This window comes from Physella acuta, unplaced genomic scaffold, assembly GCF_028476545.2.
Source record: "Physella acuta isolate Inbredline_101_S28 unplaced genomic scaffold, ASM2847654v3 ptg000119l, whole genome shotgun sequence".
NCBI lineage: Eukaryota > Metazoa > Mollusca > Gastropoda > Physidae > Physella > Physella acuta.
Genome location: NW_026731639.1, coordinates 485,850 through 510,059, shown reverse-complemented (window position 1 = coordinate 510,059; position 24,210 = coordinate 485,850). Strand labels below are relative to the sequence as shown.

The 24,210-nt window shown below is 34.3% G+C and overlaps 1 protein-coding gene across 2 annotated transcripts; it reads left to right on the top strand.

Moving 5' to 3' along the window:
• Window positions 1–363: 363 nt before the first annotated feature.
• Window positions 364–21,808, top strand: LOC131934896 (mucosa-associated lymphoid tissue lymphoma translocation protein 1). 2 transcript variants are annotated; one of them, XM_059291136.1, is made up of 15 exons: window positions 364–501; window positions 2,110–2,268; window positions 4,358–4,506; window positions 5,528–5,699; window positions 6,822–6,922; window positions 7,877–8,026; window positions 8,542–8,700; window positions 9,503–9,621; window positions 10,446–10,708; window positions 11,081–11,158; window positions 13,427–13,542; window positions 14,767–14,943; window positions 18,288–18,451; window positions 20,311–20,409; window positions 20,830–21,808. In XM_059291136.1, exons 2-15 carry the CDS (start codon window positions 2,120–2,122, stop codon window positions 21,016–21,018), a joined length of 2,085 nt encoding a protein of 694 aa, XP_059147119.1. In that variant the 5' UTR covers window positions 364–501; window positions 2,110–2,119; the 3' UTR covers window positions 21,019–21,808. The 2 variants fall into 2 exon arrangements, with proteins under 2 accessions (XP_059147119.1, XP_059147120.1); XM_059291137.1 differs by lacking the exons at window positions 364–501; window positions 2,110–2,268; window positions 4,358–4,506 and adding an exon at window positions 5,249–5,272.
• The last annotated feature ends 2,402 nt before the right edge of the window (window positions 21,809–24,210 follow it).

Below are 24,210 nucleotides of genomic sequence, written 5' to 3'. Positions count from 1 at the left end.
AAACAGCAGTGTCTGAGAGCAAGATTTGCTATATAAACAGCAGCCATTTGTAAAATAGAGTGGCTTCCCCCTGAATCTGGCGCTAAAAGCTTATAAAAATAAAACTTAGACAAGATGGCTGCCATAGTAAATGAGCATGGCTGCATCTGTTGGAAACATCGCTAGTCTTCATTTATTACGGAAAAGTTTTTATTCAATTGTTTAAAAACAGGTACATAAATGAATCAAGGAAACATTTTTGAATTTTTTAATACATAAATCCTCCTCAAAATGTGAAATAATTATTAAAATTTAAGGAGTCACCTGTTTTTCACATTACAAATCGCGGGCGATTTTACGTACCCAAAACGATAGATTACCCTACTAGCACCCTAGCTCAACTTTTAATTCCAATTTCAAGAAATTCCTATTACAACTAAAAGCAGAAACAGCATAGGCATAACAATATCAACAGATTATAACACTATTATAACTATAACACAAGCCAAAAAATTATTGTTGGTAAGTAAAAACCAGCTATTTTTATTTGTTGAATAAATTCATTTGAATGTGTTTATTTTTAAAGAGAAAAACAATAACACCTGACCTTAGTTTTCTGATTGTGTGTGGGGGTTTGAGTGGATTCTAAAATAACCTTTTAAATATTTATTTAGCCTATAAAATAAATTATTCTCATTAGGTAGGCCGTTCAATTCACAGCCTCAGTGTTTCTTTGTTTTGAAGCCATCTTACAGCCCATGCGCTAGAAGTAGAAGCACATTACTATAATGGTGACCAGTTTTGCTTTCACATGATTATGAAGCCATCGTCAATTTTAGAAATCTGAACTTTCCGTTTTTATTCAAGTCTGTTATTTAAGAATTGTCTGGTGTGCATTTGACCCAATTTTGTTTGTCTCGCAAAGTGAAAGTAGCTCTATTTTATTCTTGTCTTTCAAATCAAATAACTCTAACATACCGCTTCGATAACAAACCAGCCTATGTGTAACTAAAGTTGAAAGCATTAATTTTATACACAATACAATTAACTGGTAATAATTTATTGTGTTTTTGAGATGTGTTACATGTAAATGATCACCACTCAATAATGCTATTTTATTATAATCTTTTTTGGTGAAAACAAGGCGCGGGAAAAGTGTACCACACAAGAATCCAATCATTTGTCTAGATTTATGACTATTTTTTATGTCATAACTAAAAGTAGAATGTTAAGGTTTCTTCATTGATGATCGCTTTTATTATTTTTTTTAAACTGAAAGTATGTATTATTAGTTAGATTGCAGGTTTTGTAACTTGGTATACTTACTCTTTATCAATTTTAAAAGCATAGCATGCTGATTGTGTACAAACATAGTCATAAAACACAGATGTATCAAGTTCTGATTGCGATGTGTCACACCCCCTCAAAAAGCATGTGTTTATTAAGCTGTTTATCTCAACAATAATTAAAATTAATTTTCAAATTTTTATTACTTATTTGGGTAAGATTAATCACATTTTTACATATAATTAAAAAAAAAGAAAATTATGTTTAAATGAAGGTCACAGGTCAAGTGCTTTTTCCTGACCCTGACTTTGGAATTTTTTTCTGTAATAAGGACTTTGCACAGAAAGGTATTATATGCTAAACTGGCTTAGTTTACTAGTTTGCTAGCTAATATTGATACTTTTTTTGTTATAAAAAAATAATTTTGAAATTTTCATCAAAATAACTACATTAGGGCCATAAATTTTATATTAATTTTTTCCTCGATGTGACCTATTCAATTGCAAAGAATGAATATATCAAAACACAAAAAATTAACGCCCAAACTGAAATAATTTTGGCTTGCTGTTCACCAGCACATCATTTACAGAAACTTGATGATTTCTGTAGATTCCAGTGTTGGTTTTATTACACATTTTTTACATTTATTTGATTTGTTGCAACTTTCTTTTTTCATATTTCTTCTCCATTGAATGTATAACCCTCTGATCCAGTTTATCATATCTCAAATTTTGCTCGTATTTCAAGGCAAAGTGTTGTTTGCTGATATTACAAAAAAAGGCCCAGTAACATTATGAACCTTTTGCATAAAACCTTATTATAATGTACTACTAAAATCTTCAGTGTCTTCAGAATGGCAGATCTGGAAAAAATTGGTGATGAAAACTTGTCTAAGTTGCCAGCTTCTATTTTCCTTCAACTTAGAAACCATTTAGATGTGAGCCATTCCCCAAGTCAAGGCTGGAAGGCATTTGTTGCTGTACTTGGTGAAAACTATACACTGTGAGTATTTAAAAGTTAAGAACTGCTATTTAAAAACAAAATGACTTTTGTAGCATATCTGACAAATAATTGAATAAAAAAAAATTTTCAGCTCTGCTTTTTAGTATTAAAGTAGTAATACTAGTAAAATAATAGCCTAGTTACTCTACAGCCCATAGAGAATTTTCCCTGCTTTACCGCTATTTTCTACAGAAATTTATCCCAGGGTTCCTGCTGCCTCCTGAAATTCCAGGATGTCCTGGAATTCTCCTGGAATTTAAAAAAAACAGAAAAGTCCTGGAATTCTCCTGGAATTTTAACATTTCTCCTGGAATTCTAACATTTCTCCTGGAATTTTACTCGCATCGATAATTTTAGTGAATATTTTTTTCGTGCGTTAGATTTCTAGGTAATCAGATCTGACCGTCCGAGTAAAAATGTTCTGCCTTTTCAATTCTTCACCTTCACGTTACAAGGCACACATTTTAAAATATGGACCTAAAGCTGTCTTTAACATGTGGGTTTGGTTTAATTTTTTTCTCACGTCTTTCTATGTGTGCGGCTCTGTTTAATAGGCCTGACTTTTTTTTTAAAATTGGAAATTTCGAGTAGGCCTAGGCCAAAATCTAGTTTTTGCGCAGCTAATTTGAATCCACAGTCCGATAGGCTCTAAATCTACTTTCTATTTTTACATGCGAGTTGTAATACTACCACCCTCCCAAACCGCATCTCAGTTTCTTTCCCATGACAGGGTGGGGGAGGGAGGACCGCTGGTTGGGTATATGAAGTGAACTCTGTGTGACCCGCTAGTTATGTCATCAGCAGTATACTACAGGCCAACTGTAAGCTTAGATGAACTCAAACTGACCCCGCGCGACGGTGTCTAGCTGGAGGAAAAAAATACGGTACCTTCCTAAAATTTTTCAAGTATTAGGGGTCGTCCATAAATGACGTCACACTCGTAGGGGGAGGGGGGTCCGTAATTTTGTGACGGTGTGTGATGCGGGGGGGGGGGGGGGGGTTCAGATAGTGGTACGTCACACTATTGCATCATAAAAAGCAATGTTAGAAAACGAATTTTAGCCGTTATTTCGCGTTTTAAAAAACTGTTTTAATAAATTGTAATAGGAATTGATCAAAATACTCTGTTGTTTAAGAAGTGTCACATTTATATATTTAACTACTCATTGGCTTAAATGGGGGGGGGGGCGCCCTGATGAAAAGGGATACAATTTTTGTTTACAAAAAGCTCATTTTATGCTGAAGTATTGAATTATATACAGTCAAAGTTAAGAAAATAAACTTCTACAAGACTACGCACTGATTTAACTTTTCTCTACCTCAATTGTGTAGTACAAAGATAAAAATTGTTACAGGATAGTGACTGGTAAAAAGTGCCACCAAATTTTCCAAAGGGGGGGGGGAGAGAAAGGAAAGATAGCAATTTTATGAATATCAATTTATAAATGGGAGGGGTGGGGTGCAAAATTGAATCTACTTTAACTAAACTAAATGGTTAAGAAACAGTTACTTTTAAAAATTACAAATGCTATGCTAAATAGCATTTTATAAAGACCACTTCCCAATTAAGGACTGTCAAACTCCCTTCCATTCAGTGCAGGGTTGAGTCGTTATTGCTTTTTAATAGGTTAAAGTATGTCCTGGAATTTTGGTTTTTCTCCTGGAAAACTCCTGGAATTCTCCTGGAATTTCAAGTTCACTTTGGTGTAGGAACCCTGTTATCCACTGCCTTCTTATTTCACATGGACTTTAATGTGCTGTGAGTCTGTCCCCTTGTGATCCTTGTCCATTTCCATTAAAATCTTTCTGCTGTTATTTTTTTTTGTGACTTCGCTTTTATTGCAATTTTTTTTTCTAAGTGATGCTCTTGTTAGCCCTGCTGGTCTAGTATTCACCCTCCATATATACTCATAAGTGACAAAGATGTATATCTAGGAACATTTGTTTTCAATTGTCTCCATTAATTCAGACTTTAATTTCAGAAATAGTTTTGTGTAATTTGAATGATTAATTATGATTGAACTGATTTCTCACTGCAATACAAACTTCATGTGGCAAACATGTGCATCAGATTTTATTTCTACTTCAGGTCAGATATTGCAGATTTTGAAAGAGCTCCAAGTCCCACAACCAAGTTGATAAGCACATTAGGTGCTCGTGGCATGACCATCAAAGAGTTTGTTCAGTATGCTGTTATAGCAAATGATCATGTGATTATGAACTTGTTTAATGTCTTAGGTTAGTAGATCTAGTTATGTGATAAGAACTTGTTTAATGTGTTAGGTTAGTAGATCTAGTTATGTGATAAGAACTTGTTTAATGTCTTAGGTTAGTAGATCTAGTTATTTGATAAGAACCTGTTTAATGTCTTAGGTTAGTAGATCTAGTTATTTGATAAGAACTTGTTTAATGTCTTAGGTTAGTAGATCTAGTTATTTGATAAGAACTTGCTTAATGTCTTAGGTTAGTAGATCTAGTTATTTGATAAGAACCTGTTTAATGTCTTAGGTTAGTAGATCTAGTTATTTGATAAGAACTTATTTAATGTCTTAGGTTAGTAGACCTAGTTATGTGATAAGAACTTGTTTAATGTCTTAGGTTAGTAGATCTAGTTATTTGATAAGAACTTGTTTAATGTCTTAGGTTAGTAGATCTAGTTATTTGATAAGAACTTGTTTAATGTCTTAGGTTAGTAGATCTACTTATTTGATAAGAACTTGTTTAATGTCTTAGGTTAGTAGATCTAGTTATTTGATAAGAACTTGTTTAATGTCTTAGGTTAGTAGATCTACTTATTTGATAAGAACTTGTTTAATGTCTTAGGTTAGTAGATCTAGTTATTTGATAAGAACTTGTTTAAAGTCTTAGGTTAGTAGATCTAGTTATTTGATAAGAACTTGTTTAATGTCTTAGGTTAGTAGACCTAGTTATTTGATAAGAACTTGTTTAATGTCTTAGGTTAGTAGATCTAGTTATGTGATTATGAACCTGTTTAATGTTTTAGGTTAGTAGACCTATTCATTATGTTTTTTTTACATAGGGAATATTTATTTTAGCCACAGTTAACAGGTTCATCTATTGTTATAAAGAGTTATAAAGATTGCTTCAGTTTTTCCTTAATATAAATATCTTTATGTTAAATAAATTTGATCTAACTTAAATTGAGATTTTTTTAATGAATATAAATCAGTAATTTCAGCTCATAAGATTATATCATTACCTATTGATTAGATCCTGTAACATCTGCTTTTGATTTCAGTTCCTGTTGAGATCACACATCAGCCTTTAAATGAGATGCACGTTCTAGAAGAGGAGAGGGTTGAAATGTGTGTGAAGGCCACTGGCTTCCCACCACCCCAGTACCAGTGGTATAAGAATGGTGAGCTGCTGGAAGGTGCCACAGAGAATGTTCTGGAACTGAGATCTGTGAGGTAGGCTGGAGCTGGTATTTACATTGGTTTGCTATGTAGATAGAACACTAGTGGGGGGTGGTGGGCTTGGACAGGAGAGCTTATTGCTGTCTCCAGAAGTTCCAAGTTTGGACCCCATGGGTAGATGAGGCTCATTAGCTGGAGGCAGCAACACATCCTGTAGAGAAGTACAAAATTAAAAAAAAAAAGCTGCCTTTAGGTTGTTCTTGGGTGGATATAAGCTATGGATGTAAATCCATTGGAGTCAACGGCCTATATGGCTCATAACAAGTTGACATGTAATACTTCATTGCATTGGAGGAAATCCCCTTCATTATTACATTTAAAAACAAAGAACAAAGAAGACCTGTAGGCCTATGTTTCAGTTGTTTCTCTTGAATGCCACTAATTGAAATTTTTAGCGCAATTTCCATTCTGGAGAATTGCGTTTATTAACTCGTCTTTTCTGGGAATGGATGGATGGATGTATGTGTGTCCGCAGCTTTAAGTCGTATCTCCTCCTCAACCAAGCAATATCGAGGACTAGTTCCAAAAGCAAATATGTTAAGCAAGTTACCAGGATGAACATAGGCCAAAAAAATTCCGGGTTTCTTTCATGGATTTCCCGGAAAAGCCAAAAAACCTCGAAAAAATGCAGTTTTTGGCCCATATCTCGGCAACCAGACTTAGCGACTTGAAACATGTACCAATCAATTCCTGCCATAATTTAGAACAATATTGCCAAAGAAAGTTTTCAAAAATATCCTTTCGTTCGGTCACAAAATTTTTTTTTTAATTAATTAAAATTTGGACCGAATTAGTAGGCTTTTTATCCAACCACACCACACGCGTCATCACGTTCAATAGCTGCGCCATCACGTTCAATGGCTGCATCATCACGTTCAGTAGCTAGGCGCGCAATGGTTTTTAGTCATGTAACTCTATTGTAAATAAAACATGTATTTTAACCAATGGTTTTACTAACCCTGCTCTTGATTTACGCTGCGACAGAGCTATTTTTAGATAACATAAGGAAATTGCGCTTAAATGTCACTAGACTTTTTAATTAACTTGTTTTTACTTTGGTTGTTGTTTTCTTTTCTAATGATATAATAAATTTGAATGACCAAAATTTGGGTGCAGTGCTGCTGATGCAGGGGAATATTGCTGCGCTGTCTACAACAATGGGAACTACTCTGAGCTGACTCTCTCTCAGACGTCACTGGTCACCGTACTACGAGCTGGTGAGTACATACTCTCTAAGACTTCACTGGTGACTACATACTTTCTCAGACTTCACTGGTGACTACATACTTTCTCAGACTTCACTGGTGACTACATACTTTCTCAGACTTCACTGGTGAGTACATACTTTCTCAGACTTCACTGGTGACTACATACTTTCTCAGACTTCACTGGTGAGTACATACTTTCTCAGACTTCACTGGTGACTACATACTTTCTCAGACTTCACTGGTGAGTACATACTTTCTCAGACTTCACTGGTTACTGTACTACAAGCAGGTGACTACATACTTTCTCAGACTTCACAGGTGAGTACATACTCTCTCAGACTTCACTGGTGAGTACATACTTTCTCAGACTTCACTGGTGAGTACATACTTTCTCAGACTTCACTGGTGAGTACATACTTTCTCAAACTTCACTGGTGACTACATACTCTCTCAGACTTCACTGGTTACTGTACTACAAGCTGATGAGTACATAAATCATGTTTGGCTGTGTCATATACACCATGAGGTGACAAAAAGTCAAACAAAGCTGTTAATCTCTGCTCATCATCTCTTTGTTTTAGCACTGCCTTTCGCCAACACAGAGTAATAACATGGGTTGTATGAAACAACACCATAGCCATTTCCCTCCAAGATCAATTATGCCAAACCGCAAAACTTTACCCCCTTATTCATTACAAATTGACTGTAAACCTACCATTAAATAAAAGTTAACATAAGGTAATATTAGTATTAACAAATGTTAGGAAATTTTTTGGAGGAAATAGATTGCTTGTTCACCTGTTTAATATCCTAAAAACTAGGATACATTTTGTATTCTGTCCTATTCAGGCACTAGGGCACTCACTCTGCCTTTGTGTAATAGATTTTTAGATGGGCACAATGGCCATAGATGGGGGTAGTATACAAGACTGAATAAATAAGTTTATTAATTTTTTCTTTCAGCTGAAATTGAAATTAAAGCCCATCCCCGCTCATGTATAGTAGAGATGCATGGCAATGCCTTGTTCAGGTGTGAAGCCTGGGGGGTGGGGACCTTCAGGTACCAGTGGTTTCACAATGATATACCCCTGGATGATGGGCCAAATGTCAAAGGTCAGATGTCAAGGTTTTTTTTTCTTTGTCTATGATAGTTTTTATTATGCACATCTTGCAAAATGCTGTATGTTACCTTAGTTCAGTTAATTAAAGAATCTATGCTTGGTTTAAGCATCAAAATTTGGTTCAGACATTTAAATGTAATTTAGTTGTCTAAACTTGGTTCAGACATTTAAATGTAGTTTGGTTATCTAAACTTGGTTCAGCCATTGAAATGTAATCTAGTTATCTAATTTTGGTTCAGCCATTGAAATGTAATTTAGTTATCTAAACTTGGTTCAGCCATTGAAATGTAATTTAGTTATCTAAACTTAGTTCAGACATATGAATGTAATTTGGTTATCTAAACTTGGTACTTACATTTAAATGAAATTTAGGTATCCAAACTTGGTACTTGGTTTCGACATTTTAATTTTGAATCTAGGCGCCTAAGCTTGGTTTGGGGTCTCTTGTTGTCACAAAGAAGTGAACCAAAAACTCTGGTAGTTTCCAACCTTTTGTTTTGCTGTTAGGGAGTGGCAGCAGTGAGCTACACCTGTATGACATCACATCCTGGGAATGGGTGGGCTGCTATTTCTGCGAGGTCTCCAGAGGTACACAGACGGCACAGACTCAGAGCGCCTTTCTGAAATTGGACGCCATAGGTGCAGTACCTGCTGTGCGATACACAGGTTGGTTGACCTCATTCTTAATTCATAATTAGCACCTGGCTTTTGTTTCTAAATCAGGGGTCGGCGTGGCCGAGTCGGTAAAGCGCATGGTTGCTAAACCAAAAAGTCTCGAGTTCGAACCCCCGGGCAGATGAGGCTCGCTAGCTGGGGACAGCCACTCTTTTAGGAGAGACAACTCCAAAATCAAACAACTGCTGCCTTGTAGTTTGTTCTTGGTTGGACAAAGGCTATGGAAGCAAATCCAAAAAGAAAAGCAGGCTGAAATCGGAGTCAATGGCCTCAATGGCGCATAACCAGTTGACGCGTAATCCTTAATTGTGATGGAAGCATGGTCGAGTCTGCAAAAAGCTCATGGTTGATAAATTCGAAAAAGTCTCGAGTTCAAACCATCTGGCACATAAGGCTCGATCACTTCCAACACTAAAAATTAAGAACGAAGAAGAAGAAGAAGTTTCTAAATCAAGTTATCTTTTGAAAATTTTATATTAAATTAACATTTAAAATAAATATGTAAATAAAACAAACATTTTATTGGGTTTTTTTTTTTAATTTTATTTTTTTTATCTGTATATTTCATTGTAACATTCTATAGCCAGCCATTGATAAAATGACAATTATTAAAAATGTAGATTCCTTTTTTATTCTTAATAAGATTGAAGGGGATATCCTCCAACACAATTAAGTATTACATGTCATCATGACCCATAGGCCCCTCAACTACTCCAGTTGTTTTTTTTTTCTTCCATAACCTTTGTCCATCCATTTATTTTTCAATTATAACATTTCATTGTCTCCCTTATAGCCACAGATAAAGTAGCACTTTTAATTGGATGTAATGATTACAGAAGTGACACCATACTGTATGCTCCAAAATACGATGTCCAGACTTTATCAGAGATTTTTCAATCCCTCAATTTTAAGGTTTGTATCTACGTTGTCTACCTGTAATCTGATCTATAACCTGTTTATAAATTCATTTGAATTCAGTTAGTGTAACGTTATGGTGGACAGTTTTAACATTGGGCATGCAAGATTGAGCAAAAAAATTTTTATCATTTTTCTGTTTGTTAATCAAACACCTTTTTCCTCTTAACTAACTTTGGCATGCTAGTACCCCAGTTTCCTATGTAGTTTTTATCCACCCCCCCTCCCCTGGTGTACCAGTTCCTCATGTAATTTTTATCCCTCCCCCTCCCATGTCTACCAGTTCTTCAGTTTCCTATGTAGTTTTTATCCACCCCCCCTCCCCTGGTGTACCAGTTCCTCATGTAATTTTTATCCCCCCCTCTCCCCCTCCCATGTCTACCAGTTCTTCAGTTTCCTATGTAGTTTTTATCCTTTCTTTTTATTTTCTAACTAGACATAAAAAAAAAATTTAAATATCATAACTAAATCCTAAAAGCAACATTTTAAGCTTTAATTTGTTTTGAAAAGGGGGTAAAATAACAAGATCTTTCCCATTGACTTTTCATATTGCAATGTTGCAACAACAAGATAAAAATAAAAAATCAGATTTTGTTTAGTTACCAATATTTTAAAAATAGATGTCTTATCTTTAAATATATAACACCCAAGAATAATCAAGTTTTTATAACCACATCTTTTATTAACACTGCTCAATTTATTAAAAATATTAAAAGTATTTTGGGCTCTTATGAAGCCTTTGAGCTTGTTTGATGTATTTGAACATGTTGAATTTTACATAATAGATAAAAAACAAAATGTCTGTTTTCTCCTTTACTCAGGTTGTCTCCCTTCTAAACTTGACCAAGTCTGAGATGCTGGCAGCCATAGTTGAGTTCAGACAGCTGGTGGACAAGGGGGTGTACTGTGTCTTCTACTTCTGTGGTCACGGCTTCGAGGTAGCCAGCCAGTGTTTCCTGGTGCCCATTGATGCGCCTTCACTCTATCAGCACACGCACTGCATCTCCACGGAAAAGTTGTTTCACGGTCTCCTCCAGAGGGAGCCTCAGGTCTGCTGCATGATATTGGACATTTGCCGGAGAAGGTAAGGGTCAAGGCCAAGGTATATCAAATTGTGACCTGTTTTATAATACATGATACTGGGCATTTGCAGATAGTCAGGGCTATTTAACTGCTTATACAACATTAAATTTGTTGGTAACAAACTTTTAATTTGATGGGCAATGGCTAGTGCTCACTAAAGTGCACTTGTTAACGTTCATTTCCTTTGTAAAAATACCTTAAAATATACAATCATGTTGATAATATTGCCCTAATACATTGTTTTAATATAAATTATGCTCTTAATGCATTGTGTGTAATATTGCTTATTATCATGCTATTAATATTGTACAAGCTTAGTTTATTTTTAAACACTTGACCTGTTAATGTAGAAAGCTGAAACTCCTTTTTGTAGTTATGATGACAATGCCAAGCCAGCCTTACTGAGCCAGAATAAAGTGGAACGAGGAAATGCTATAGTGTGTTATGGCACGTAAGTTGGTTTACAGTCATCCTAGTAATATGTTGTGTTTTCTTCTCCTTCGTTTTTAATTATACTGTTGGAAGTGATTTCTTCCCACACAATTAAATATTACAGTTACATGTCATCGTATTATTAGCCATATAGGTCGTTAACTCCGATTTCGGCCTGCTTTGTGTTTTTGGATTTGCACCCATAGCCTTTGTCCAATCAAGAACAAACTACAAGGTGGCAGTTGTTTGATTTCTAAGTTTTGTCTCCTAGATGGGCTGCCGCCTTTCCGAGCTATTGAACCTCGACTGCCCTGGGGTTTGAACACTAGACTTGTAGATTTAGCAATGATGAGCTTTACTAAACAGCCACCCTAACTAAAAACCATATATAAAAAGAAAAGTGGACTTAAAAAACAGGAATTTAATTAATTGAAGACTGTAGTTCTAAAAGTACTTATGTTGCTAAATAAACATTTTGAGATAGCAGTTTACAGATCTGATTTGTCTATGAAAGTCTACTCTTTTTGTTTTTAAGTTGTTTGAAGAATAGGAAGAATATCAGTTATACATTTTTAACCATTCCTATTTGTTCAGCAAACAAAAGTCTACTCTTTTTGTTTTTAAGTTGTTTGAAGAATAGTCAGTTATACATTGTTAACCATTCCTATGTGTTCAGCAAACAAAATCTAATGGTAGACTCAAGTGCCCTCCATTGATTCAAGAAATTAAAGCACAAAATTGTTTTCTTTCACTTCTCTGTTTGGTGTCCGCATTCTTCAGCTAAGTCTGTTTTATCCTGTTGTAAGTTGTTGGTCCTGGTGTGTTGTAAATATTTTGTATGTTTTTATTTGGTTGTAATGTGTTGTAAATATTTTGTATGTTTTCATTTGGTTGTAGTGTGGTGTAAATATTTTATATGTTTCTATTTGGTTGTAGTGTGGTGTAAATATTTTATATGTTTCCATTTGGTTGTAGTGTGGTGTAAATATTTTGTATGTTTCCATTTGGTTCTAATGTGGTGTAAATATTTTGTATGTTTCTATTTGGTTGTAGTGTGGTGTAAATATTTTATGTTTCCATTAGGTTCTAATGTGGTGTAAATATTTTGTATGTTTCCATTTGGTTGTAGTGTGGTGTAAATATTTTATGTTTCCATTTGGTTGTAGTGTGTTGTAAATATTTTGTATGTTTCCATTTGGTTGTAGTGTGGTGTGAATATTTTGTATTTTTCCATTTGGTTGTAGTGTGTTGTAAATATTTTGTATGTTTCCATTTGGTTCTAATGTGGTGTAAATATTTTGTATTTTTCCATTTGGTTGTAGTGTGTTGTAAATATTTTGTATGTTTCCATATGGTTCTAATGTGGTGTAAATATTTTGTATTTTTCCATTTGGTTGTAGTGTGTTGTAAATATTTTGTATGTTTCCATTTGGTTCTAATGTGTAAATATTTTGTATGTTTCCATTTGGTTGTAATGTGTTGTAAATATTTTGTATGTTTCCATTTGGTTGTAGTGTGGTGTAAATATTTTGTACATTTCTATTTGGTTCTAATGTGGTGTAAATATTTTGTATGTTTCCATTTGGTTGTAATGTGTTGTAAATATTTTGTATGTTTCCATTTGGTTGTAGTGTGTTGTAAATATTTTGTATTTTTCCATTTGGTTGTAGTGTGTTGTAAATATTTTGTATGTTTCCATTTGGTTGTAGTGTGGTGTAAATATTTTGTATGTTTCCATTTGGTTCTAATGTGGTGTAAATATTTTGTATGTTTCCATTTGGTTGTAGTTTGGTGTAAATATTTTGTATGTTTCCATTTGGTTCTAATGTGGTGTAAATATTTTGTATATTTCTATTTGGTTGTAGTGTGGTGTAAATATTTTGTACGTTTCTATTTGGTTCTAATGTGGTGTAAATATTTTGTATGTGTCTATTTGGTTGTAGTTTGGTGTAAATATTTTGTATGTTTCCATTTGGTTCTAATGTGTTGCAAATATTTTGTATTTTTCCATTTGGTTGTAGTGTGTTGTAAATATTTTGTATGTTTCCATATGGTTCTAATGTGGTGTAAATATTTTGTATTTTTCCATTTGGTTGTAGTGTGTTGTAAATATTTTGTATGTTTCTATTTGGTTGTAGTGTGTTGTAAATATTTTGTATGTTTCCATTTGGTTGTAGTGTGGTGTAAATATTTTGTATGTTTCCATTTGGTTGTAGTGTGGTGTAAATATTTTGTACGTTTCTATTTGGTTCTAATGTGGTGTAAATATTTTGTATGTTTCCACCAGGTCCTATGGGCTAGCTGCCTATGAGAACAAAAACTATGGAATTCTAGTCAGTCACTTAAAAAATATTTTAGGTCTGCCTGTTGATATAGAAACAGTCTTTAGAAAGCTTCGAGAAGGTTGGTGATTGTTTTTTTTTTATTTCTGTTTGGGTAAAGTTAAATGTTTAGCTGGTCTGATACATATTTATAATATTTTCTAATGCACTTTACTGATAAATTTAAGAAAAAGAGAAATCCTAAGCATTCTGCAATTAATTATTTAAGTCTCTACCAAATTATTTGTATAATTAAGGAATAGTTAGGACAGCACTCTGCCCAGCTGCTTTTGCTTTCCCTAACATGAGTCAGGTACCCATCTGAGCTGGGTAGACTCAATAAATCATTTGTATAAAATGTAAATAATTTCTTCTTGAATTCTGACTTACTAACATACTTCCATCACACTTCTCGTGACAGTAATGTACCTATAAGCCTTCTAGAAAAAATAATGTCATCTTTCAGACATCAACCAGGATAAAATGTCTTCTTTCTTGCAGACATCAACCAGGATAAAATGTTTTCTTTCATGCAGACATCAACCAGGATAAAATGTCTTCTTTCTTGCAGACATCAACCAGGATAAAATGTCTTCTCTCTTGCAGACATCAACCAGGATAAAATGTCTTCTTTCTTTCAGACATCAACCAGGATAAAATGTCTTCTTTCATGCAGACATCAACCAGGATAAAATGTCTTCTATCTTACAGACATCAACCAGGATAAAATGTCTTCTTTCATGCAGACATCAACCAGGATGAAATGTTTTCTTTCATGCAGACATCAACCAGGATAAAATGTCTTCTTTCTTGCAGACATCAACCAGGATAAAATGTCTTCTTTCATGCAGACATCAACCAGGATAAAATGTCTTCTCTCTTTCAGACATCAACCAGGATAAAATGTCTTCTTTCATGCAGACATCAACCAGGATAAAATGTCTTCTCTCTTGCAGACATCAACCAGGATAAAATGTCTTCTCTCTTGCAGACATCAACCAGGATAAAATGTCTTCTTTCATGCAGACATCAACCAGGATAAAATGTCTTCTTTCATGCAGACATCAACCAGGATAAAATGTCTTCTTTCTTACAGACATCAACCAGGATAAAATGTCTTCTTTCTTGCAGACATCAACCAGGATAAAATGTCTTCTCTCTTTCAGACATCAACCAGGATAAAATGTCTTCTCTCTTGCAGACATCAACCAGGATAAAATGTCTTCTTTCCTACAGACATCAACCAGGATAAAATGTCTTCTATCTTGCAGACATCAACCAGGATAAAATGTCTTCTCTCTTGCAGACATCAACCAGGACAAGCGAGTCAGTGACCACCAGTCTCATAGGCCATCTTTCAAACAGATTCCAGAAATTAGAACAAATCTGTTGGAGGTCCAGCGTTCTTTTGCAGACCCCATTATCTACACCAACCACACACTAGAGTATGAGCACAGGAAGCAGTTGTGGGAGAATGCACATAGTAAGTTTTATACCACAATAGGTAATGGTTGTGGGAGAATGCACATCGTAAGTTTTATACCACAATAGGTAATGGTTGTGGGAGAATGCACATAGTAAGTTTTATACCACAATAGGTAATAGTTGTGGGAGAATGCACATAGTAAGTTTTATACCACAATAGGTAATGGTTGTGGGAGAATGCACATAGTAAGTTTTATACCACAATAGGGCAATGGTTGTGGGAGAATGCACACAGTAAGTTTTATACCACAATAGGTAATGGTTGTGGGAGAATGCACATAGTAAGTTTTATACCACAATAGGTAATAGTTGTGGGAGAATGCACATAGTAAGTTTTATACCACAATAGGTAATGGTTGTGGGAGAATGCACATAGTAAGTTTTATACCACAATAGGGCAATGGTTGTGGGAGAATGCACACAGTAAGTTTTATACCACAATAGGTAATAGTTGTGGGAGAATGCACATAGTAAGTTTTATACCACAATAGGTAATAGTTGTGGGAGAATGCACACAGTAAGTTTTATACCACAATAGGTAATAGTTGTGGGAGAATGTACATAGTAAGTTTTATACCACAATAGGTAATAGTTGTGGGAGAATGCACACAGTAAGTTTTATACCACAATAGGTAATAGTTGTGGGAGAATGTACATAGTAAGTTTTATACCACAATAGGTAATGGTTGTGGGAGAATGTACATAGTAAGTTTTATACCACAATAGGTAATGGTTGTGGGAGAATGCACATAGTAAGTTTTATACTACAATTGGGAATAGTTGTGGGAGAATGCACATAGTAAGTTTTATACCACAATAAGTAATGGTTGTGGGAGAATGCACATAGTAAGTTTTATACCACAATAGGTAATGGTTGTGGGAGAATGTACATAGTAAGTTTTATACTACAATTGGGAATAGTTGTGGGAGAATGCACATAGTAAGTTTTATACCACAATAAGTAATGGTTGTGGGAGAATGTACAAAGTAAGTTTTATACTACAATTGGGAATAGTTGTGGGAGAATGTACATAGTAAGTTTTATACCACAATAAGTAATGGTTGTGGGAGAATGTACATAGTAAGTTTTATACCACAATAGGTAATAGTTGTGGAAGAATGCACATAGTAAGTTTTATACCACAATAGGGCAATGGTTGTGGGAGAATGTACATAGTAAGTTTTATACCACAATAGGTAATAGTTGTGGGAGAATGCACACAGTAAGTTTTATACCACAATAGGTAATAGTTGTGGGAGAATGCACATAGTAAGTTTTATACCACAATAGGGCAATGGTTGTGGGAGAATGCACATAGTAAGTTTTATACCACAATAGGTAATGGTTGTGGGAGAATGCACATAGTAAGTTTTATACCACAATAGGGCAATGGTTGTGGGAGAATGCACACAGTAAGTTTTATACCACAATAGGTAATAGTTGTGGGAGAATGCACATAGTAAGTTTTATACCACAATAGGTAATAGTTGTGGGAGAATGCACACAGTAAGTTTTATACCACAATAGGTAATAGTTGTGGGAGAATGTACATAGTAAGTTTTATACCACAATAGGTAATAGTTGTGGGAGAATGCACACAGTAAGTTTTATACCACAATAGGTAATAGTTGTGGGAGAATGTACATAGTAAGTTTTATACCACAATAGGTAATGGTTGTGGGAGAATGTACATAGTAAGTTTTATACCACAATAGGTAATGGTTGTGGGAGAATGCACATAGTAAGTTTTATACTACAATTGGGAATAGTTGTGGGAGAATGCACATAGTAAGTTTTATACCACAATAAGTAATGGTTGTGGGAGAATGCACATAGTAAGTTTTATACCACAATAGGTAATGGTTGTGGGAGAATGTACATAGTAAGTTTTATACTACAATTGGGAATAGTTGTGGGAGAATGCACATAGTAAGTTTTATACCACAATAAGTAATGGTTGTGGGAGAATGTACAAAGTAAGTTTTATACTACAATTGGGAATAGTTGTGGGAGAATGTACATAGTAAGTTTTATACCACAATAAGTAATGGTTGTGGGAGAATGTACATAGTAAGTTTTATACCACAATAGGTAATAGTTGTGGAAGAATGCACATAGTAAGTTTTATACCACAATAGGGCAATGGTTGTGGGAGAATGTACATAGTAAGTTTTATACCACAATAGGTAATAGTTGTGGGAGAATGCACACAGTAAGTTTTATACCACAATAGGTAATAGTTGTGGGAGAATGCACATAGTAAGTTTTATACCACAATAGGGCAATGGTTGTGGGAGAATGCACACAGTAAGTTTTATACCACAATAGGTAATAGTTGTGGGAGAATGCACATAGTAAGTTTTATACCACAATAGGTAATAGTTGTGGGAGAATGCACACAGTAAGTTTTATACCACAATAGGTAATAGTTGTGGGAGAATGTACATAGTAAGTTTTATACCACAATAGGTAATAGTTGTGGGAGAATGCACACAGTAAGTTTTATACCACAATAGGTAATAGTTGTGGGAGAATGTACATAGTAAGTTTTATACCACAATAGGTAATGGTTGTGGGAGAATGTACATAGTAAGTTTTATACCACAATAGGTAATGGTTGTGGGAGAATGCACATAGTAAGTTTTATACTACAATTGGGAATAGTTGTGGGAGAATGCACATAGTAAGTTTTATACCACAATAAGTAATGGTTGTGGGAGAATGCACATAGTAAGTTTTATACCACAATAGGTAATGGTTGTGGGAGAATGTACATAGTAAGTTTTATACTACAATTGGGAATAGTTGTGGGAGAATGCACATAGTAAGTTTTATACCACAATAAGTAATGGTTGTGGGAGAATGTACAAAGTAAGTTTTATACTACAATTGGGAATAGTTGTGGGAGAATGTACATAGTAAGTTTTATACCACAATAAGTAATGGTTGTGGGAGAATGTACATAGTAAGTTTTATACCACAATAGGTAATAGTTGTGGAAGAATGCACATAGTAAGTTTTATACCACAATAGGGCAATGGTTGTGGGAGAATGTACATAGTAAGTTTTATACCACAATAGGTAATAGTTGTGGAAGAATGCACATAGTAAGTTTTATACCCGTATAGGTAAGATTGGTGAAAGAATGCACACAAAAAGTTATGCACTGCTACAGGTAACAATGATGAAAGAATGCACAGGTAACAGTTGTGGGAGAATGCACACAGTAATGTATATAAAACATGTATATAGTAAGAATAGTAGATAACTATTATTTTTTAGCATGTTTCTCTACACTAAATTTGATTGCTTAAATCTGTTTTCTTTGTTGAACTTGCTAGGGAAACCAGATCCAGTGTACTTGGATGTTGAAATTGATAACTTTATAGTTAAAGTCAAACTTGACTTTCAGCAAGAGTTCTCAAATGTTTTAAAGATCTACACTTCTGTGCTGGATAAAGGTCTCGCTGAAACATGTGTGGCCTATGTTAGTGGAATACCTGGGGTAGGTAGATATGTTAGTGGAATACCTGGGGTAGGTAGATATGTTAGTGGTATACCTGGGGTAGGTAGATATGTTAGTGGTATACCTGGGGTAGGTAGATCTGTTAGTGGTACACCTGGGGTAGGTAGGTATGTTAGTGGAATACCTGGGGTAGGTAGATATGTTAGTGGAATACCTGGGGTAGGTAGATGTGTTAGTGGAATACCTAGGGTAGGTAGATATGTTAGTGGAATACCTGGGGTAGGTAGATGTGTTAGTGGAATACCTGAGGTAGGTAGATATGTTAGTGGAATACCTGAGGTAGGTAGATATGTTAGTGGAATACCTGGGGTAGGTAGGTAGATATGTTAGTGGTATACCTGGGGTAGGTAGATATGTTAGTGGAATACCTGGGGTAGGTAGATATGTTAGTGGAATACCTGGGGTATGTAGATATGTTAGTGGAATACCTGGGGTAGGTAGATATGTTAGTGGAATACCTGGGGTAGGTAGATATGTTAGTGGAATACCTGGGGTAGGTAGGTATGTTAGTGGAATACCTGGGGTAGGTAGATATGTTAGTGGAATACCTGGGGTAGGTAGATATGTTAGTGGAATACCTGGGGTAGGTAGGTATGTTAATGGAATACCTGGGGTAGGTAGATATGTTACTGGAATACCTGGGGTAGGTAGATATGTTAGTGGTATACCTGGGGTAGGTAGGTATGTTAGTGGAATACCTGGGGTAGGTAGATATGTTACTGGAATACCTGGGGTAGGTAGATATGTTAGTGGTATACCTGGGGTAGGTAGGTAGATATGTTATGTGTGGCACATGTTCTTGGAATGCCTGTAAAGTAAAACTTTTTAATTTAGCTTGCAACAGGTTGTGTTTATATTCCCAAAACAAGTCACTTGGCTTTATTGCTCTTGTTGTTTTGTTTAATGGACTTTACCGAGCTGAGGAGAGTCCATCCATCCTAAGTGTTGACATTAATAAAAAAAAATATGGTTTTTTTTTTAGATTTTGCAATCAGCCACCAGTAAAAATAATAAAACATAAAACTTAAGCCTGAAAATATTTCAGAAATTTATTATTTTTAGAATAAGTGTTGGGGAAGTTGGAAATCCAGAGTACTTTAAAAGTTTTTTTTTAGTTTCTATTTATTCTATTTATTGCTATTTATTTTCATCACCTTAAAGTTATTACCTGAATTTTCACTTTCGTAAGACAAACATTGATTGGTTGTACAGGAACTCAACAATAAATATTCTGACAGCCCCACATCATAGTTATTTGTTTACAAAACTTTGCCTATAAAATTTTGCTATTTTAAACCATACCACCTAGTTCTGCCATTTTTGTTTGTATTTTGTATGATAATATTTATGCTGGCCTATCAAATAGCAGGATGTCATTGTTTATGTCGCCATTAACACATGAAAACCAAATAGCTTTTGTCCTATTTGTTTAAATTGTGTTTTATGACAGAAAATACTAAAACATCAAATACATCTATTCTTTATTGAAGCCCAACTAAAGCCAAACAGGATTTATAACCAAATTATTTTTAATTAAACCTTCCTTGATTTAGTAAATGTTTAATAGGCCTCTCAATAATTTTGAGACTATTCTCAGTAGGGTCCATTACTTAACTTAAGAAAAAAAGAGTTCCTGTTCAGATGATTAGCATTAGAGTCTGACCCTAACATTACATTATGTCCCAGGTTAATTATTCAATTCAATCATGGAAAAGTATTACCATGTTTTTTTAGTTTAAACTGTTTTGCTTTGTCATGTGCACTGTAATATATAACACAGGTATAGTCTAATGAATTAGAATTTAATTGATAGAAAACAACTTCACCCTCCTTTACAGGATGTGGCTGAGAAAACAAAGGTCAAGATAATTACTCAAGGCAAAAATAATGCTTTGTCAAAAAACTACGTAGTTCTACAGAATATCCAACGTTTGAAGGTAGGTGTAACTTAATGGAGAAATATATTGTGTACATACTGTAGAACTGACCACTCCCCAGAACATTCTGTAGAACTGACCACTCCCAGAACATTCTGTAGAACTCACCACTCCCCAGAACATTCTGTACAACTGACCACTCCCCAGAACATTCTGCACAACTGACCACTCCCCAGAACATTCTGTACAACTGACTGCTCCCCAGAACATTCTGTAGAACTGACCACTCCCCAGAACATTCTGTAGAACTGACCACTCCCCAGAACATTCTATAGAACTGACAACTCCCAGAACATTCTGTAGAACTCACCACTCCCAGAACATTCTGTAGAACTGACCACTCCCCAGAACATTCTGTAGAACTGACCACTCCCCAGAACATTCTCTAGAACTTTGACCGTTTTTGTTTTATCTGACCAGAACCCCATGAAAATTACTGTCGCTGTGATGTGTAGATCGCCTGATGTAAATAAAACTGTAGAGGTCAACGACCTGGGTCTCCCTCTGGTGGCCAAGCTACAGCTGTGGAAAGAGGTACCTGAGCTTTTGTTCAACAGGGTGGCGGAGGAAGTTGAAGAGGAAGAATCAATATCCAACATGGGATTTTGATTCTTTTTTTTTGGCGCTAAATTAAGGAGGTAAAATCAATATACAACAAGGGATTTTAATTATTTTTTGGCGCTAAATTAAGGAGGTAAAAATCAATATACAACAAGGGATTTTAATTCTTTTTTGGCGCTAAATTAAGGAGGTAAAATCAATATACAACAAGGGATTTTGATTCTTTTTTTTTGCCGCTAAATTAAGGAGGTAAAATCAATATACAACAAGGGATTTTAATTCTTTTTTGGCACTAAGTTGAGGAGGAGAAATCAATGTCCAACTATTGCTATATTATTTTTGCCTTTTCTCATAAAGCTTGGGCTTGTTTTGATTCGTTTGTTTTTTATTCAGAAATTTGTATAATTGTCAAAGTAGAAGTTGTTAAATTTCAGAGGGAAAAATAATGTTCATTCTTCAAAATCATATGCATGATAACCATTTAGAATATTGTGAAACAAAACTACCTCTATAAGCATAAGCTTATTTGATGACTGTAAAATTAAATCAAATATTTCTAGAGAAAGATATGGTGTATATTTTTTAATAAATCACTTACACATGGCTTATATTATTCTTATTTTTTTAAACTCTGTAATAAAATTATGATTAGTTAGCTATAGTAGTGTGAAAGCTAGAAACTTTCTTTTTCTCCAAATACTTTACTTCATTTTAGTTATATAGTGCTTAATTATAGCATTTGTTTCTTCTTATATAAGCCATTGCCAACTTAATTAATACCAGAATTACAAAATATTCACTTTATTTAGGAATTTACTAACTATCAATAGTTGAAAAATGAATAAACTTTTTTTTAAAAGATCTTAGTCACTAAGATATTTTTATTTTCTATATCTTACTGTGTACCAAAAAAAATAGTTTAAGATACTAGTCAATAAATGATTGTTGCTCAATGAAAAGTTTTTTATTTGAATGTCATGAATTTGGTTAAGATGTACCAATATTCTCATTTTAAACACAGAAATAAAATTGACACTTATGTTAGAAGGTATGTGGTGTTGTAGGGGAGAAAACTGCTTTTGTCTGTCTTGTTTTATTGACAACTAGAATTGTCTAGCCCGGTGTGAATCTTTTATATAGAGAAGGCAGCTCACACAAAATATTACAAAGGTGTAATCAGGATTAGTAATGTGTTATAAGTCAAATTTGCATGATTTTATTTTTAATACTGGATTTATATTTTCATAGATCAAATTGCTTGTGGCCCATTATTTTCTACTGTTGGTGGCCCATTATTTTCTGCTGATGGTGGCCCATTATTTTCTACTGATGGTGGTCTGTTATTTTCTTTTGATGTTGGCTCTCTTTCAGGGATCTGGACCACATGAATGGGTCTCAGTGTTTTTAGTTGTTGCCACTTGTTAAAACTGTTATTTTAGTTGCAAGTAAAATGTAGTGATGGACATCTCAGTAAAATAAAAGTCTCATCTTTTAATGAGAGGCTGATGACAAGCTGTTCCTTTTACTCAGGTGTTCAACAGGTCAATATGACAAAATGGTTTGTTCTTTTTTAATTCAGTTAAAAAACATTATTTTTTAATCTGAATTTCTTTGTTCTTGTTGTCTGACTTTCATTTCAAATTAAATAAAGTCAGGCTTTTGATGTTAGTCATACAGCAGACAATACTTAGGGGTCATCCATAAATGACGTCACGCTTTTTTGATGATTTTTACCTTCCCTCCTCACTTCCGTCACTCGTCACAAAAAGTCAGACCCCCCCCCCCCACCTCTAAAATGACGTCACACCTCAGCCTACAACCCCCCCCTCAAAATTGCAGTTGAATTTTTTTTAAAACATCGATATTTTTCCAAAATCTTGTCTGAACTATGTCAAAATAGAGTATTTTGATCAATTCCTATTAGAATTTATCAAAACAGTTTTCTAAAACGTGAAATAACGTCTAAAATTCGTTTTCTAACATTGCTTTTTTATAATGCAAAAGTGTGACATAGCACCATCTGACCCCCCCCCCCCTCCCCCAAATCACACACTGTCACAAAATTACAGACCCCCTCCCCCCCCCCCCCCTTGAGTGTGACGTCATTTATGGATGACCCCCTTATCAAAGATTGTGTAGTTTTGTTTAACAGAGTACTGAAACTAAAAGTATTTTAAAATGTAAATTTCATTCCTTCAGCTTTTTTCTACCAGTCCTCGTTTGGTAACTCCATTTTGAAGGAATGAATTGAATTGTCAAAATTTAAAACATTACCCTTATTTGTTTCATTGTCTTTGACAACTGATTTTCATTTTTGTCTGATTGTATTAAAAAATATATGATAAATATCTTTTTAAAAAAATGTATGTTTTAAGCCCTTAAAAACCTTATGAATTGTTCATGTCTTGTAGAAAACTGATGTATATAAAATGTACATATTTTTATAACATTGACCAAATTGTACATAATTTTTATAATTGCTTAATGAAATGTCCATTAATTGAACGCTACTGTCCAAAATTGATTATTTTAATTTTAAAATGAGCTAATACTTATTAAATGAAAATTGGTGTTATTAACTTTTAAAATGAGCTAATACTTATTAAATGAAAATTCTACTCAAGTCACGTGTGTTTATTAAACCAATTCTTTCGAACTTTAGAGAAAAAATGGTTTGTCTCTCACAATCTTAGTCTTGGCTTCTTGAATTAGTCAACCTTTTTTTTTTTCTAATTTTATTTTCTCCCCTATAAAAATTATTCACATCAAGTATGAACTTAAACTTTTTGGTGTGTCAAGAAATGGGGGTCCATTAATTTGAGTCACCTCAGCATATAATGTGGATTGATGTCACCACAATTAATTTTCCTTGACTTTTGATGCCACTTAGGATTGAATGGGGAGTGGTGTCCTTTGGATTTAAAGGTTCAACTAGGTGTGAACTAAAAAAAAATCAAATCGGTGGATACATTTATTTTTATTTCATTAAAGAGGTGCAACAATTGAAAATAAAATTCTATAAAACAAAGTTTAAAAAAAAAACATTCAAAAAATATATTCAGCATAGATTTTATAAATATTTTTACAATAAAATAGTTTAACAATCACATCTAACGTAAAGATTCAGTTTTTGGCATTTCATTTTAAAAAACAAATAGGTTAAAGGATGCAAATGTCTTTATTCTGTTAGTATTCTACATCCTAAATGGCACCATCTGAGAAAACTGTACCATGGTTTCC